Source organism: Pholcus phalangioides, unplaced genomic scaffold (genome assembly GCF_987345545.1).
Source record: "Pholcus phalangioides strain wild (caught in Gottingen) unplaced genomic scaffold, Ppha-v1.0 ptg000015l_1, whole genome shotgun sequence".
NCBI lineage: Eukaryota > Metazoa > Arthropoda > Arachnida > Araneae > Pholcidae > Pholcus > Pholcus phalangioides.
In genome coordinates, this window is record NW_028301608.1 from 69,838,704 (window position 1) to 69,857,606 (window position 18,903).

An 18,903-nucleotide genomic window follows, 5' to 3' on the forward strand; every position below is an offset into this window, starting at 1 on the left:
TGAAGGCAAACAAACTGAAAAACGGTTACCGACTGGTATACCCGTTTGGAAGACCTTGGCAGGGGTTCTTGAAACTTTAGCCACTCGCGGCTTCTTCGGCCTGCTCGTAAGAATAGCAAGAGCCATTCCAAAGCACTGCAGGGGTTCACGGCAATGGAAAGTCGTCGTGAAGTCCTTCCGAGCGATAATGCCGAACATTCCCAGAAAAAGCGACCCACACCTCGAGAACTTCTGTTTTGGGTTTGGGGTATACATCAGAAAGAAGGGGGGGGGGGGGAAGGGACTATTTTACGAACTCAGCAAAGCTGTTCGTGGGACCAAGGCCATCTTAAAGCCACCCATATTCGCGTGACCCTGGGCTTCTTGTTCACGTAAGGCCTACATGACCAGATGTAGTATAATGGTTTAGAGCAGGCATCTTCAACCTGTTGCTCGCGAGCACCACGGTGCTACCTGAAGCAACTGGAGTTCTCGAAGCTCCTATCCAATAATTGCTTGCTAGAATTCGATCGACGTTTCAATCAAATTACCTCGTTCAAATTGCATTCGAGGATTAAAATCATCCTAATTTTTCATGCATACGTATGATCAAACTTGTAAGGGTGCTCTCCTTTCGATGATGGGTACAGCCAGTGCTCACAACTAGAAAAAGGTTGAGGACCTCCGGTTTAAAGTGTAAATAATTACATAATGGGTGATTACAGTTTAAGTTCTCGTACTTCGAGTAGTTTTTCCTCAAAAACTGCTGAACCGAGTACATCCAAATTTTCAGGATATCTCAATGAGACCATGGGGAGATTTATGAAGTAAAACAAATACAGTCTAACCCCGTTTCAACGAATACCGTTACAGTGAAAATCTCGTTCTAACGAAAACCTTTCTCACCTCCCACAACAGTTTACATAGGCACAACGGCAACTACCTGGAATTCCTTTACAAGGAAATTTCGTTGTAACGAAGTGATTTCTCCGGTCTCTTGGAAGTTTGCTATAATGGGATTAAGCTGCAGCTCAATTTTCGACCAACAAGTGAAACAGTGCCCCCCCTGGGGAAAGATGGGGGGGGGGGCAGCACGAGAAGGAAATACGATACAAAGGGCCATTAGCTCACAAAAAAATTGGCAACCACTGGAACATATGATATTTTCGTTTAATGTAATTTTTTTTTAATTTATTCAATCACACATGATACAGTATAACGCTATATAATAATACTAAGAACATCCATCAACGGAGGATTAGTAAATTCGTTGTGATGAACACGAAGAACCGTGGTAACGAAAAACGTCATAAAAACTTCTTCGTTTATCATTTCTCCCGATCAGTTATCAGATGATTTTTTCCAGATGATGCGATGACACGAAGGGAACGTAATGTCCTTATACGAAATTATTTACATGCTTCACACTAAATCCGTATCCAGACACAGATTTATGACTTCGCCACGTGCTGGCTATTCGAATTGCTCTGCCCCCCTATTCACGTTATAATTTAAAGTTCTTGACCACGAATTACTCAAATTTGCCGCCCCTCTGAACTTGCTACCCCGGCCCGCTTAACACCCTGTACATACGGCATCAGGGCCGCAACTAGAGAGGAGCAGGTGGGACTGGTGCCAGGGTCGTCTTAAGAGTATTATGGGCACCCCCCCCCCCCGGGCCAAGTGGTTTTTAGGAGGCCCTACATGGTAAATCCTTGAAAATTTCAATCGTATCTCATTTTTGGGAGGCCCCTCTTCTCTTGAGGCACTCGGGCCGTGCTCAGGTGTGCCCATGCGTTAAGACGGCACTGACTGATGCCCCCGAACTCCGAGCAGACAGGAGCGCAAATGTTAACCCTTCATCTCTCCTTCAATATTAAAAGGGGGCGCCAAAATGCGTGCTTGCCCCGGCTGACCACGCATGTCGTTGTGGCCCTGTTCATCAGTATGTATGTTGCAAGGTTTAAGGTACATACAGGGCCGCAGCTGGATACTTTTTTAACTGGAGCTAGCAAGCTTTTGGCGTCCCCGTATAAGGAGAGGTTAGAAGGAGTGGTGTTAAAGGGGCAATTCGGCGCCCCCTCTAGTTCAGCACTCGATACAGTGTGCCCGCTCTCCCTAGTTGCGACTTTGTGTGTGTATGTAAATTAAAAACTGCTTGAAAAGAACGGTAGGTGTGAAAATTGTTTTAGTGCACTCTTCGATATTACCCGCATACAACGTTTTGTCTAAATCAGCGGTTCTCAATCTTTTTTGACCCACAGAGCCCTTTCCAGTATATAATTTCTATGGCGGAGCCCCGTAGGCCTATTTTTTATTTATTCATCAAAGTTACTGATTTATTTTTATTCAAAAATATGAATAATTATTTTTTTCAAATTTACTGGTTCTTTTTTTATTTTCCTCGAGGGCCGCGGAGCCCTTGGGTGTTCACACGGAGCACCGGTTGAGAACCGCTGGCCTAGATGGTTTTTTTTCATTGCAAAAACAACAGATAGACAGCCACATTCATATACGATACAAAAATAAATACCAAAAAGACAATAATGAAAGCAAAACACACACACAATGCAGCTCTTAGGGACATATTTCATCCCCGGTTCATACTTAAGCTTTTAATAAACGTTTCAAAAGTTTGATATGGAGAATTTGCAAATCTTGGATCTCTTTATGGGGAAATTGACAGCTTTCATTTTGAGTCGAGGATGAATACTTGCTTCTCATTGCGCATTGTGCTGCATTGCTTATTGTGGCACTTAATGGTGCATTACTTATTGTGGTGCATTGCTTATTGTAGTGCATCGCGTGCTGTATTGCCTCATTGTACTGCCGCGTTTAATGCGTATTGTGGTACATTGCGTACTATAGTGCTTTGCTTATTGCGGTGCATCGCATACTTTGCTGCATTGCTTATTTGTGGTGTACAATATTACTGATTACACACATTACTTCATTACTGATTGTGATGCTTTAAGTGTTGTAGTGCACTGAGTGCTGTATTGCTTATTGCAATGCAGTGTTTATGGATTATTGTGGCTCATTGCGTATTATGGTGCTTTGTTTAGTGCGATGCATCGCATATTATGCGGTATTGCGGTGCATGAGGTATTGTGCTGCATTGCTTATTCTGGTGCACTGTAAATATTGGCCAATTGCGTATTGTTATGCATTATGTATTTTAGTGAATCACGTGCCATATTGCTTATTCTAATGCAGTCCTTATGGTGTATTGTGGCTCATTGCGCATTGTGGTGCACTGCATATTGTGGTGTATTTGTTATTGTGCTGTATTGCCGATGGGGGTAAATTACGCATTGTGTTGTTTTGCTTATTGTGGTGTATTGCAGGGGCGTTGCCAGAAATTTCGTTCGGGGGGGGGGCACCACTTTCATTTCGAGGGGGACCAAAGTGACAGAACAATGGATTTGGCCATCTTTTTCCCTTTTTTCAGTCATTTTCTCACATTTCGGGGGGGGATCAGACCCCCAAGTCACCCTCCCCTCGCTACGCCCTTGGTGTATTGCCTATTGTGGTGAGCTGAATATGGTGGTGCACTTATTGTGCTGTATTGCTTGTGGTAGCGCATTGCTTATTGTGCTGTATTGCCGATGGTGGTGCAATAAGCACTGTGCTGTAATGCCGATGGTGGTGCAATAAGCACTGTCGTGTATTGCCGATGGAGGTGCTTTGAGTATTGTGCTGTATTGCTTAATGTGGTGCCCTGATATAGTGGTGCATTGTTTTTTGTGGTGCCCTTAATATAAGGCTGCACTACTTATTGTGCTGCATTGCCTAAAATGGTGCATTGCTTATTCCACCGAATCGCCGATGGTGTAGCATTGCGTATTATGTTGTATTGCTTATTGTGGTGAATTGCGCATTGCAGCGCATCGCGTGATATATTACTTACTGTAATACAGTACTTTTTGCGTATATTATGGTGCTTCGCTTATTCTGATACATCGCGTACTGTGGTGCATTACGTTTTATGCTGTATTGCAGGGCACCGTAAATAGTGGTACATTGCTATTTTTAGTGTATTGCGTATATTGTAATGCATCTCGTGCTGTATTGCTTATTTTAATGCATTGCTTATTATGGTGCTTTGCTTATGTGATGCATCGCGTATTGTACTGTATTGCATATAATTATATGTATTGTGGTGCATCGCTTGTTGTATTGCTTATTGTGGTGCATTGCTGATTGTGGTGCGTTGCTAATTGTTATGCATTATAGTGTATCGCGTACTGTATTTCTCATTGCAATGCAGTGCTTATTGCGTATTGTGGCGCATTGCATATTGGGCTGTATTTCTTATTGTAGCGCATTGCGTATTGGGCTCTATTGCTTATTGTGGTGTACTGCAAATAGTAGTGCATCGCTTGCTTATTGTGTTTCAGTGGTTATGGCGTATTGTGGTGCTTATTGCGATGCATAGTGCTTTATTGCGCATTGAGCTGTATTGCTTATTATGGTGTGCATTGCGTATTGTTATGTATTACGTGTTGTAGTGCATCGCGTACTGTATTGCTTATTATAATGCAGTACGTATTGCGTATTGTGGTGTATTGCGTTTTGTGCTACATTGCGTGTTGTGCGTACATCGTGCGCCGCATTGCTTATTATAATGTCGTGTCTACTGCTTATTGTGGTGCACTGCTGTGGTGAATGTGGTGCATTGCGTATTGTTATGCATCAATGCAGTATGCGCATTGTATGGTACATTACGTATTGTGGTGCACAGCTGATTAAGTTGCATTGCGTATTGTGGTGCACAGCTGATTAAGTTGCATTGCGTATTGTGGTGCACCGCTGATTGTAGTGCATTGCGTATTGTATGCATTACGTATTACATCGTGTTCCGTATTGCTTATTATAATGCCGTGTCTACTGCTTATTGTGCTGTAGGTCTTATTGTAGTGCACTGCAATACGGTGTATCACGTATTGTAGTGCATTGCATGCTGTATTGCTTATTATAATGCAGTGCTTATTTCGTATTGTGGTACATTGTATATTGTGCTTGCTTATGTGTATTGCTTAATCTAATGCAGTGGTTATTGTTATTGTGCTGTATTGCTTATTGTGGTGCACTGTATTGCGTATTGTGCTATATTGCTTATTGTAATGCAGTGGGTATTGCTAAATTGCTGTATTACTTATTGTGGTGCACTGCCAATACAATGCTGATTTTAGTGCATCGCATGCTGTATTGCTTATTATAATGCAGTCCGACGTAGTCTGTATTGCGTATTGTGGTAAATTGCTTATTGCGATGTTTCGCTGATTGCAATGCATTGCTGATTTTGTGGTTGTTGATTTGTACTGTTATGCATTACGTACTGTAGTGCTAACGTGTTGTATTGCTTATTGTAATGCAGTTCTTATTGCGTATTGAGGTGCATTGCGTATTATTCTGCTTTGCTTGATGCGATACATCGCGTTTGCGTATTGTGGTGGGTTGCATATTATACTGTAATGCTTAATGCGGCGTACTGCAAATAGTGGTGCATTGCGTATTATTGTGTTTTGTTCAATGCGATACATTGCGTACTGGGGTGCATTGCATATTGCTGTATTGCTTATTGTAATGCAGTGCTTACGGTGCATTGTGGTACATATTATGGTACTTTGCCTATTGCGATGCATCTCGTATTGCGCTGTATTGCGTATTGTGGTGCATTCCTTATCATGGTACACTACTTATTTTGCAGTATTGCTGCATTGCATATAGTGGTGCATTGCTTATTGCTGCATTGCCGATGGTGGTACATTGCCTTTTGTGCTGTATTGTGGTGCACTGCATATAGTGGGGATTGAGTATTGTGCTTTATTGCCGATAGTGATGCTTTGCGTGTTGTGATACACCGTATATAGTGAATCACTACTTAATTTGCTGTATTGCTCATATGGTGGTGCATTGCATATAGGGGTGCATTACTTATTGTGCTGTATTGCCTATCGTGGTATATCACGTATGTATTGCGGTGCATCGAGTATTCTGTTGTATTTATGATGGCAGTGCTTTGCTTATGAAAATCAGAATATGAAACTGGCAATGAATAACTATTTCGCAGGCATTTGCAGTGCCTGAGGAATATTTTGCTTGCTTTATAATTAAAGAAGATGTGACGAGTAGTTAGCTCCATTGGAGGAGTTAGGGGGGAGTTTGGGCGCCGTAGGCGTCGGGAGGGGGGGGCTTTGCCCCCCCCCCCCAGTATATATATATATATCGAATTACCCGTTTTACAGAGCCACCTGTAAGTGCGATTTGAACTCTTTTTTTTATTTATCAAAAAACAAGTGTCTTTATGCCGTAAGTATTTTACTGCAAAACGCCTCCTTTTTTAAAAGTAAAAACGTGATCCTCACGTATATTCCTATGAGATCCGTAAGATTCTGTCCTGGGAATTTGTTATTGTTAGTAAGCATGCATGCCCGAACCGGACCTGCGCAGTCAGAGGCTAGCTCCCTAATCAATGGACTGCAAGGCTGGGAGTCAGTTATGTTTTTATGTTAATTACTTGATTTGTGATTAATTTTTAAAATGAGTCCAGGACTCCTCCACCCTGTATATTAGGGGAAAAACAGAATCAAAATGCATTTCATTTCGACTTCAAATGCTTAACTGTTACAATACGTTAAGAAACAATAAGACCAGCAAATTTTTGAAGAACTTGAAAAGCCCAAAATGCGTTTGTTGCTCATTTAAAACAATAGCTATACTTGTGGGTATTGTTCTCTTTTTTTTTTTTTTTCATTTTGGGAAACCAACTTCGAACTCGTGTTTTATTTTAAAATTTCGCAATAGGCAAAACAAAGAACTACCTGAAGCTGAGAGAAGAGAGATTCTGTACCATAAAGGCGCAGGTAAATTTAAAAAAGTCAAAATAATTAAACGTTTAATTCGGCTCTACCTAAAATGCTCTTATAGACAGAGGAGGAATAAGTTGATTTTGCGATGAGAACCAATAGAGAACTTTACATCCCGTATTTAAAAAAACGTTTTTGGATTTGCAATAAGAAATAAAAATTTCCAAGACGCGTAAAACGTCAAAGAATTTGTAAGATGTCGTCCAACGTGACCATTTGCAAATATTTGGAGCTTAACTCCAATTAATTCAGCTTAACGCTCAATCACGGAAAATGCCAAAAAAAATTAATTGCTGTAGGAACGGCGTAAAAAGAGTGAGTAAAGCTGCTGCTGTGGTGGTCGAGTGGTCATAGTGATGTACTCGCATCGCGATAAGACCCGAGTTCGAACCCCACAGTAGTTGTCGGCTGAAGTTCATTTTCTGTGGTTCCCAACATCGAGGTGCCAATGCAAGCCGATCTCCCAGTTAAAAAGTTTCGCCACAGAGAGCAATAGGTACAACGGTAGAATTATTCAATCATTACATTTCACTCGTAGTTAGAAAAATATATGACAGTATTACACAGAAACAAACTTCACGTTAAATGCACACGTACATGCACATTCCGGCATGTACCAATTCGTTGGAAATTCCGTAGAGGAATGTGTACGAGGTGCTTGTACGGTTAAGTAATAGTAGTAGTAGGCAAAGCCTACAGTGGCTTAAGGTTTCATTAAGGCTTGAGTCGTTGTGTAGACCAGACTCTTTTTTTATACTTAAAATTTCCTGCTTCTCGAATTTTGCTGCCCTGTGCCGCACATGTTGCACGAACGTGAGTAGTAGTGTTTTGTGCGTTTCTGGAGTGGTCGTAGTGTTTTGTGCGTTTCTGGAGTGGTCGTAGTGTTTTGTGCGTTTCTGGAGTGGTCTGTGTTCCATCCTTCTATATATTGCTTTTCACATAACATAATTGCTTCTTTGTTTAGTTCCCGGTCAGTGAGGATATAAAAATAACTCTCCTCATAATGGTTGATAGAAAAATACGATTTTATTTGATCGTGATATCTTTCCTGTTCGTTTTATTTCTCACCATCTATGTTGTGCTTACTAGAGTTGACGTTTCTCCTGCTAGTTTTCGATCTGTCAACATAACAAACACTTCTTGTTATAGGTCAATACACTTGGGTAGACGCATATATTTCCATACATGCTTTAAAGATAAAAAAACAACCGTCTATGATATTAGAATATTTTACTTGGAAAAGGGTGTTCTAAAACCATATTTCGTCGGCGTTCAGCTGTTTCCCCATGAATACTCAAAGCTCTGCGAACGTGTTTAAACATGATCTCATGCTGAGGTTTCCATCCACCTGTTTGGTGAGCGGACCTTCTCAATCTGGTAAATCGACTTTTGTGAGGAAAATAATAAAAAGTAATGTTTACGAAAAAAAAATAGAAAACGTACTGTGGTGTTATTCTGTGTTCCAACCTTGGTTTTTAGAGGAAAATAATTTAGATATACATTTCCATCAAGGGCTGCCCGAAAATTTCGATAATTATGATTTAATAATTATAGACGACCTCTTAGAAGCCATTGACGGTAGTGTCTCACAACTGTTTACCGTTAAATCACATCACGAAAATAAGAGCGTAATTTTAATCACTCAAAATTTGTTTCCGAAAAATAAAGTTTTTCGCAATATTTCCCTTAACACGCATTATTTGGTGTTGTTCAGAAACATCAGAGATTCCAGTCAGGTTCAGTGTTTAGCTCGTCAAGCTTTTCCCGGCCAGTGCAGATTCTTTTTGGATGCATATAAAAAGGCAACGGAGACTCCGTTTTCATACATATTTATCGATTGTCACCCTTTATCTTCCTCGGTGTGTCGATTGAGAAGTTCTTGTTTTCCGGATGCTGACGGTAAATACTGGGTCTTTGTTCCTAAATCATGAAATCAGTTCGTAAAAACTATCACCTGTTAAAACTTTTGCAATCTACGACACCATCTCAGCGTCAAGCTCTGTTAAAAACCATCACTCCTTCACAGCTGCATTCTATTTGTGAGGTTTGTTACAACGTTTTACACGGGAACGTTCCTGTTAAAGTTTCAAAAATCAAAAAATATAAATCAGTCATTAGAAAACTTGGTGATAAAAAAGTCTCTAATAAAAGAAAAAAAAATATTTTAGTAAATCAAGCAGGTGGTTTTTTACCATATATCATCCCAGCTGTTATTGGTGCAATAGGAAGTTTGTTTCAGCGATAAATGGCTCAAAAAATGGCTTTGGTTCCGCATGAATACTTGCTACCGCTACCTAAACGGTATAAAGTAGAATCCCATTTGGAAAGCGATATCGAGTCACTCCTGAATACAAACGATATTCCAGACGATGTCAAAGCTAAATTACTTTCAAATCTTTTATCAAAATACAAGAAAATAGTTCATACACCAGTAGATCCCGTTAAGGTTGCAGTCGTTCCTGATAGTAAAGAACAAGAAGCTCAGCCATCTAAAGTTTCCATAGAAGAAGAAGAAGATGCGGATCCGATTGTCAAACAGATATTATTGTCAATACCGCTCTCGACAAGAAAATTCGTTCCACTTTTGATTGACAAAATGAGAGAGGGTGATATGTCATGGTCAAAACTGGGTGTAGTAGAAATTAATGGAAAGCCACTTCCTGGATCAAATATTATAGATTTTTTCTCATACATTATGCGTAACAGGAAATTTGTTGACATACCACCAAGTTTTCCTTTGTTCTTTCACCATCTCACAAAGCAGAACATTCCCATTGAATGGATTCAAAACAATACATTAAAGCAAAATGAAATGGAAGCTCGCGCCAAACGTTCTCCTTTAAGAGATCCATTTCTCGAATCTTATTTCACTCCGGTTAAGACTCACGGGAAAGCAAAAACCCCGAAGTCAAGGAAAAAACTGCGGTCGCACAGTCCCGGTAAAAAATGGTTGGAATACTGAAAGACATTTACTACGATTTTAAAAACCCAGCATCGTTAGGAGGTATCAACAAGTTAGCTAAGCAAGCTAAAGTGCCAGTACGCAAAGTCAAAAATTGGTTAATAAGTCAGGATCCGTACACTCTGCATCGTCATGTCAGAAAATATAAGATCAAAACTCGCCCTATAATTTCTCTGGGTGTGAATGAATTGTGGCATATGGACTTGGCTGATCTTAAAAGTTATGCTCGAGATAACAGAGGCTACAAATATCTTTTAGTAGTTGTAGATGTTTTTCGTCGCAAACTCTTCGTTCAACTACTGAAAAATAAGACACAAGATGAGGTTTTAAGGGGTTTCAAAGAAATTTTCAAAACAGACAGATGCTCTCACCTTCAGACTGATAGGGGTACCGAGTTTTACAACAAAAAGTTTCAAGCTTTTTTAAAAAAACATAACGTGAAGCATTACTCCACGTTTTCTGACACGAAAGCTGCCATAGCTGAACGGATGATTCGAACAATAAAAAGCAAACTGTACCGTGCGTTCACATACCGAAGATCGTATAAATACATTGATATTTTACCTGCCATTGTCAAAAGTATAAACGATACTGTGAACCGCACCACTGGATTCGCTCCTTCGAAAATACGAAAAATTCACCACTCGGAAATATTTGAACGATTGTACGGTTCGAAGGCTCCTATTGATTTCAAATTCAAACTGAATGACCAGGTAAGAGTTTTGAAAACTCGAAAAATAATACAACGTAAATCATACAAGACACCTTGGTCTGTGGAAATTTTTTTAATTAATAAGCGTTATCCCACAAATCCCCCAACTTATGGTTTGATTGATCTTCGTGGTGAAACGGTTACTGGACGCTGGTACGGTGAAGAATTGCAGCGTGTTATTAAATCCTCTCAAGATTATTGGGGTATCGAAAAAATTCTAAAATCGCGTGGATTCGGTAAAAGCAAAGAGTTTTATGTTAGATGGCTTGGCTTCTCTGACCTGTACAACAGCTGGATCAAGGCTTCTGACTTGAAATAATGAGAAATCAATTTTTCATTACTTTGGCTAGCAATGTTAGCAATGAACTTTTCCCCAACAACACACAGAGTCATTTTATAACCAAATTGCCAACACCCTTAAATTTAGAAGGATCGAATTGGAAGTGTGCTCTGACAGATATAATTTTTCCAAAATCGTGGCATAATATTACGGAAAAGAATTCAAAATACCAAGTCACTTATCCGGATGAAGTTGATGAGCCCGACATCAAAGAATACGATATTTTGATTTCTAGCAACAAGTATGACACCGCCTTTGAGGCTATAAATAGAAACATACTGTACACAGCAAACACGAATATTGTCAACTTCGATGTCAATTATGAAACTCAAGATGTCACGTTGAACATTCCAAACGGTTATGAAATTAGAATAGAGAAAGATAACGCTCCGCTATTACTGAAGCTCTTGAGTTTGATCGAATTGAACGTAGTTTTAACAACAACTACAAAATTTAAACTGAACACAAATTTAAAACTCAGACCTGGCATGAAGGACGTGAGCGAACAGTATATTACTTTGGTTGATAAACGAAAACTGCTTGAGGCTAAAAAAATTATTCCAGTCAAAAGTATCAAAGAAAACAACAATAAAGACTTGAAATTCTTTGATGTTATAAATGATAATATAAACATGGTTATGATAAAAGGCGTTGTGCGTTTTTCTCTTGATGAAAGTGAAAGATATGTGACTGTAATAGTATCGCCAGGTTTTGAAGTTATCATTGATAAAGACAACTGCGCTACCTTTGCTGCACTGCTGAGTTTGAAAAGAAATGTTACGATACTGACAGGAACTTCTTTTCATTTTTATGCAGGATCAACAGTGAATATAGATTCGGGTGATTACTTCGAAATAAGAAAAACTATGCTTAGAACAAAGGTCATGAAAACACAGAACTTTTCTTTACCTCAAGGTTTATATTCAAACGGGAAACAACTTTCAAAGTATCTCGATAAAATTAAAATCGACGTTTTAAAAAATGATACAGTTAAATTAACAGTTCCAGATGATCATGAACTACTTTTATCAAGAGAGTTCGCCGATATTCTAGGTTTCGAAGAAATGAAATTTGGAGTTGGTGAACACGTAGCCCAATATCGTCTACAACTGGAGGCGGGAATATCTGAAGTTTTCGTATACACCGACTTGATATCGAGTCAAATAGTTGGAAACACAATGGCGCCGTTACTAAAAATTATTCCAGTATTAAAAGAAAAAGAGGGTGATCAGGTCGTCCGCAGCTATTCAAATCCATTGTACCTCGATCTTCAGAAAAATTATATTGAAAACGTGGAGGTGGAATTGCGAGGGTCTTCAGGTGATTATATACATTTTACTGATGGTAAAATATTTCTCGTGCTGTCTTTCGTGCAGATATAAAGACAAGCTGTATCACACGTTCATTCAGACGCAACGAACATGTTGTGCCCTAAAGATTGCACTGAATATTATGTAAATCAGAGTGGAACAGGTCTCCCATATTTTGCAGGAAGAGCTATACAAAGAGGGTCCGGGTATTTTTCAAATCTTTTTCGGCATGTAGTACCTTTAATCGGGAAATATTTTGGTCGGAAAATTTTGAAAACAGGAGTAGGCGTTGCATCTGACGTTTTAGCCGGGAAGGATTTCAAACCATCAGTTAAAAATAGATTCATAGAAATGAGAGACAACATCGCCGATGATGTCGTCAAGAAAATGCAATCTGGAGGTCGAAAACGAAGAAAAAGAAAGAAGTCCATCACTACAAAGCGCAGAAAAAAAGACATTTTTTCCGGATAGTTATAAATGAACTGAACTCTTATGGTTCCGCATCATTTATTGTTGATCATGGCTACTAACGCATGTCCGTGTTTGAAGAGTGAACTCGATTTGTTCGAGAAAAATTTCATGCAACTTGCGATCGAAAACAGTGCTTTCATTGAAGTTCAACCGGTCTCTAGCATAAGTCAACGCGGCCCTATAGAATTTCTCGTATCAGGATCAAGTTCAGAAAAATACATTGACCCATCTCAAATTTTTCTCCACCTAAAAGCTAAAATCGTTAAGCGAGATGGAACATCGATTCCTGCTGGTGCTAAAGTAACTCCTATAAATTATATATTAAACACTGCATTTGCTTCCATGCAAGTTTCTCTCAACGATCGTCCGATACTGAATGACGCGAATTACGCATATAAGGCTTATCTGGAATCATTACTGTTCACCTCACGCGATGCAAGAGAAAGTTATCTCACTAGCGCTTTGTTTTTTAAAGACACAGAAAAAATGGATGACTACGACCCGAGCACGACAGAAAACGCTGGTTTAATAAAAAGAAACGCCTTATCATCGGAATCAAAGGAAATGGATTTAATCGGGAAGCTGCATTTCGATTTGGGTCAACAGTCTAAATTGTTAATAAACGGCGTGAATTTGAAAATAAAATTTGAGAGAGCGAAGGACAGTTTCTGTCTTTTAGCTGATAAATCCGATTATAAATTGCAAATATTAGAAGCAAGCTTGTACATTAGGAAAGTTCAAGTTTCACCTTCTGTTATAGTCGGTCACGCTAAAGCTTTAGAAGGTGGAAATATTCAGATGAATTTTCGAAGATCAGAAGTGAAATCTTTCACTATTGGAAGTGGTGTTCAATCACACTATATATCGAACGTTTTCTTAGGCGAGATACCTAGCATCGTAGTTTTGGGTTTGGTTGGTAATCAAAATTTCAATGGTCATGAGAAAAAGAACCCGTTTAATTTCGTTCACGCCAATTTAAATTATATTTGTTTACGTAAGGATGGCATCACCTTTCCTACCAAACCATACAGTCCTATTTTTGATAAATCTATTTATGCGAGGAATTATTTCTCTTTATTCACTGATCTGAATAAATTTTCCAATGGCTCATCAAATATCGATATAACGTATGATTCATACAGTAAAGGCTTCACGTTTTACTGTTACGATCTTACCAGTGATTTTTCGGGGGACATGACACATACCAGCCCACCAGAAAACTCGAATCTATCTATCGAAATGAAATTCAGTGAAGCGTTGCAAGAAACGATGACACTCATCGTTTATTATCAAATTCCCGTCACGATTCAAATAGATAAAAGTAGAAGCATTTTTACTCACTTTTAACAATGAATACATTCGAGTTGTATCAGCTCGCAATGAGTGACGACATTTTATCGCGAGTGTTTGCAGGAGTTTTTGCAGCAGATCAACTTCCAATGAAAATAAACAAAAAGCACAAAGGTTTCATTTCTAACCTTGATACGAGTGATAAACGGGGGTCCCATTGGGTGGCGATGTATTTCGATAATAAAAAATGTTACTATTTCGATAGTTATGGAATGAAATGTAGAAGCAGACACATATTAAAATTTATCAAAAAAAATTCTACTTCTATCGAGTGGAATGACGTCGTTTATCAATCTCCCTTCTCAAGATCGTGTGCTCTGTACTGTTTCTATTTCTTATCACACATTGTTAGAAGAAAAAAACTGCATGAATTAACATCAAATAAAGATGTGAATGAAAAAATAGTTTGCTCTTATGTCGCCAAACAAGTAATTTATCCAAATATCTTACATATCGGAGCCATACAAGATTGCAACAGTTTACTATAATAAAGCCAACTTTTGTTATCTATAAAAATCGGGAACCGAGTTACAATCACCGTATTTACTAAAATGGACCGCTACGGATTCGTTTATGTTCATGGAGAAGATGGAATTTTGAAGACCTATACTTTCGATTGCAAACTTTATCGAAAAATGATGGATTGTATTACTGCTGCAACAAGTTTCAATTTTGACTATCCAGATTCGTTTGGTTCCCTCGACCCTAAATATTACAAAGTCATAACTAACGAGGAAATATTGGAGGAAGTTCATAAACTTGTTGCATCGAATTGTTCGCATTATGGTTTTGGGTTCATGGTTGAAAATACGGAATGTGGAAACTTTGTTCCGTACATACTTTGTGAAAAGCTCTACGACAACATGAAGCATTGTCTCACAGACGCTATTGAAAACAGTTTTGATTTAGCAGAAACTGTGTCATCACAAGTGTTTTTCTTCAAAATTATGAATAGTGACCATATTATACAAGAACTGTTTGTTGGATCGAATCTTGGAATAAAAAGCCGTTCAATGTACACACATCTAGATATTGTATCTGACAATGTGTAACCCCGTCATTGTTTTTGTCCACTTCTGTGATCTTAATTTATGCTACTTATGAATAAATATATTATTTTTAGATTGACACGATCTTTTGTGTTCATTGTGGAGTGTTTTTAAAATCAGACTCAAGTAGAATCTGAATTATCATGCTAAAAACGTCATTGAATCGTTTTTGGTCATGACAATACACTAATAACTTCCCATGAGAGATTAAACGCACTCATAAATGAGGTGAATTATCCAAATAAGTCTCGAACGACGAAACTGTTAGAGACTTCCTTTCATTTTTATGCCGGATATGCAACGGCGGATATAGATCCGGGTAGTTTTTTTTTTTCAGACAAGAGAAACTATGTTTAGAAACTAACTTTACCTCAAGGATTATATTCAAATGAGTCTTTGTTCAAAGAAAAGTCAAGAGTTCACGTCTTCGAGTTTAAAAATGTCAAGAGTTCACTTCTACGAGTTCAAAAAATAACCACATCCTTAATTACTAGTAGAAAGAAATAACCACAGCATGAAAACAATCAATAACAGCTACTTACTCGTATAATACGAAACATTAAGTGTACGCGCAATAGTAGTCTTGAAAAACCGTATAAATACTGGAGCTCATCGACCCACAATTTCATAGTCCACAATCGAATCTATCAGTTGTTCATCATCTTCATCAAAGTTAGGATGGCTACCAACAACGGTAAGTCTCGTTCCAATATTTTTTTATTTACTGTTCCAGACACCTATTTTATTTATTTGTAAGGTTAGGATTTGTCTGATAATTTTTTAGATAAAAAAAGACCCATTTCTGTTTCCTCTGATGAAGAAGAGGAGGTTATCGTGATACCTGATAAAAGAAAGAAAACCAAAAACCAAAAAAAACCATCCAACACTGATGAAGATCCGACGAAAAAAAGCTCTACATATGACTTAGACCTTAGTGATCAGCCTCCTCATCACAAAATAGAAAGCTACAAAATTCACATAGGTGAAGGCTTTCAGCTTGAAAATAGGGAATTCCGTAAAATTATGTACCTAAACTTATCCCGTATTATTGACGGAGATGTTAAAAATCGCTTCAACTTACCCATAACTTTGCTCGATACGCTAAAAAAGGCTATTGAGTGCATGCAGCAATACCTAAAACAATAAAGATTGTGGAACTATGATTTTTGTAAATACAATGTACATAAGACATAGATTTTCTTGTAGACTGAGCGCTGATGCAGAAAGCTATATAGAAAAGCTATAATAGAAAGCTATAGGTATTGTAGACTTAGAATGCTAATTCTTTCTGTATCATCATACATTATCTCTATTGGCATCGTAACCTCTTAATTAAAAAAGTTATCCTCACAATTTAGAGACAAAGGAGCCTCCTTCTAGGTGTGGCAAAAACACATCTAGACGATGGATAGGTTTTCTCTGATCAACGACTCATAAATCAGGTGCCTCCTCCAGATGTTAAACATAAACATCTAGATGATGGATAGGTTTGGTCTGATAAAAAAAAAGACTGATTTTGATTTCAGTTTTCAATGATGAAGAGGAGGTTATCATGATTCCGATAAAAGAAAAAAAAAAGCCATCCTCTACTAATAAAAACCCGACCAAAAAAAAAAAAAAAACCTTTACATATGTCTTAGACCTTAGTGATCAACCTCCTCATCAGAAAATAGAAACATATAGGAGACGGTTTTCAGCTTGAAAATAGGTAATTCCGTAAAATTATGTACCTGAACTTATCCCGTATCATTGAATGTATACGGAAAAAAACTATTTCTAGAGGGTGAACTAGTTGATCGAATCTTATAAAACAATGTTCATACAGAGAAAAAAAAGTTTCGGGGGTTTCATTAAAACATATCGAAAGTATTTGCAGGAAAAAGATCCATATAATTTATTTACGAGATTAAAAAACGAAATACGTAAGTTATTTACCATTTTCAACTTTATCAAATTTATACTCTGTGTAGAACTTACTTTCACAAAAAAACAGGATGACGAAATATGTCGTCAAAAATTCTATAGTTGTTCAAAGGTAGAAAAAATATTAACTGCGAATAACTATGAAGACGCTCTTTCGAGAGCCTTCGAAAAGATCATTGATAATGTTGAAAGTTTCATAAGGAATGGATCCGGGTGGGTTATAGAATCCCTAAATTTTATTGACGTAACCATTGGGAGATATAAGCCTCTATCAGGTGCTTGCAGTGACGCCAAGTTACCAAGTGATTTAAAAAAAAAAAAATGTCTCCTAAACATAAAAACTAATCAAAAAGATTGTTTTTTACTTGCGGTGTTAGCTGCTCTTTTTCCAGTAAAACATAACAAATGCTTTGGGTACTCGTACACCAAGTTTAAAAAATATTTGAATTTTAACCATCTCACTTTTCCAGTCAATTTAGATGATATAAGACAATTCGAAGAAAAGAACAGTATCGGTATAAATGTTTACATTTACGAACGGAAAAGCATTCACCCTTGTTATATTTCTAAGATGAAAAAAAACAAGAAACACATCAATTTGTTGTTACACAATAATCATTATTTTGTAATAACTAAAATTAATAGATTATTAGGTAGTGCAAAACAAGGAATCCACCACGTTTGCCCATCTTGTTTCATTGGTTTTAAACGGAAAATAACTTTTGAAAAACACAGAAATTTATGTACTAATAACTACCCAGTATGTTTACCCAAAAAATTAACTTTAGAATTTAAAGCCATAGAAAAAACCCTTAAGCATCCAATTTCCATGTACGCGGATTTTGAAGCCCTGACGTGTAAAATATCGGAACAAAAAACTTGTAACACCGTTAGAACTGAGTTACATAAACCAATAAGTTTTTCTATCGTTGTAGTTAAAAATGAAGAATTGTTTCTAACAGTATATTATTGCGGTGAAGATGCCATTAACGTGTTCTTAAATACAGTAAAATCGCTCAGTGAAAGTCTCATTCAGGATTTGAAAAATATTGTACCCTTAAAAGCGAACACGATTGATTTCAGTAAGAATGTTAAATGCCACATATGTGATATTAATTTTACAATAGATGACCATATTGTCATAGATCACTGTCATGTTACAGGAAATTTTCGAGGATATGCTCATAACTCATGCAACTTAAATTATAAAAAAAAATATTTCATTCCACTTTATATTCATAATCTAGAGGGATATGATGGGCATTTCATCATGAATGGTATTAGAAATCATCATGTGAAAAAATTAAAAATTGTGCCGCACAACAGCGAGCGAATAATGTGCATAAAAATAGACAATGTAATTATGCTTGACTCCTTCAAATTTTTACAATCTTCTCTTGCAAATCTAGCAATCAATTTAATAAAATCGAACTACAATTTCCCGCTTTTTAATAAATTTTTCCAATCTAAAAACAGATACCTCTTGAAAAGTAAAGGTATTTTCCCGTATGAATATTTTGACGATATTAAAAAGCTCCAAGATACATCCTTACCAGCCAAAAAATATTTTTTCAATACTTTAACAAATAGTAATATATCTGAAGAAGAATACAATCATGCTCAGCTTGTGTGGAAGACGTTCGATTGCAAAACATTCGCAGATTATTTGAAAATATACCAGATAACAGATACATTATTACTAGCGGACGTATTTGAGAACTTTCGCATGCTCATTCTCAAAAATTACAACCTCGATCCTGTTTATTTCTTTTCCACGCCTCATTTGACTTTTCAATCAGGATTAAAATTCACGAAAGCAAAAATACATCTTCTTCCTGAAATAGATATGTACACATACATAGAAGAAGGTATGCGAGGAGGAATTTGTTTTAATAATACACGCCACACCATTGCAAATAATCCTAAATTAGATAA

The 18,903-nt window shown here is 37.5% G+C and overlaps 1 protein-coding gene across 1 annotated transcript; it reads left to right on the forward strand.

Moving 5' to 3' along the window:
* The first annotated feature begins 15,422 nt into the window (after positions 1 to 15,422).
* LOC149076621 (uncharacterized) lies at positions 15,423 to 17,676 on the forward strand. The gene is made up of 2 exons (XM_089244238.1): positions 15,423 to 15,739; positions 15,830 to 17,676. The coding sequence occupies exons 1-2, from the start codon at positions 15,724 to 15,726 to the stop codon at positions 16,189 to 16,191; spliced, it is 378 nt and encodes a 125-aa protein (XP_089100364.1). The 5' UTR covers positions 15,423 to 15,723; the 3' UTR covers positions 16,192 to 17,676.
* The last annotated feature ends 1,227 nt before the right edge of the window (positions 17,677 to 18,903 follow it).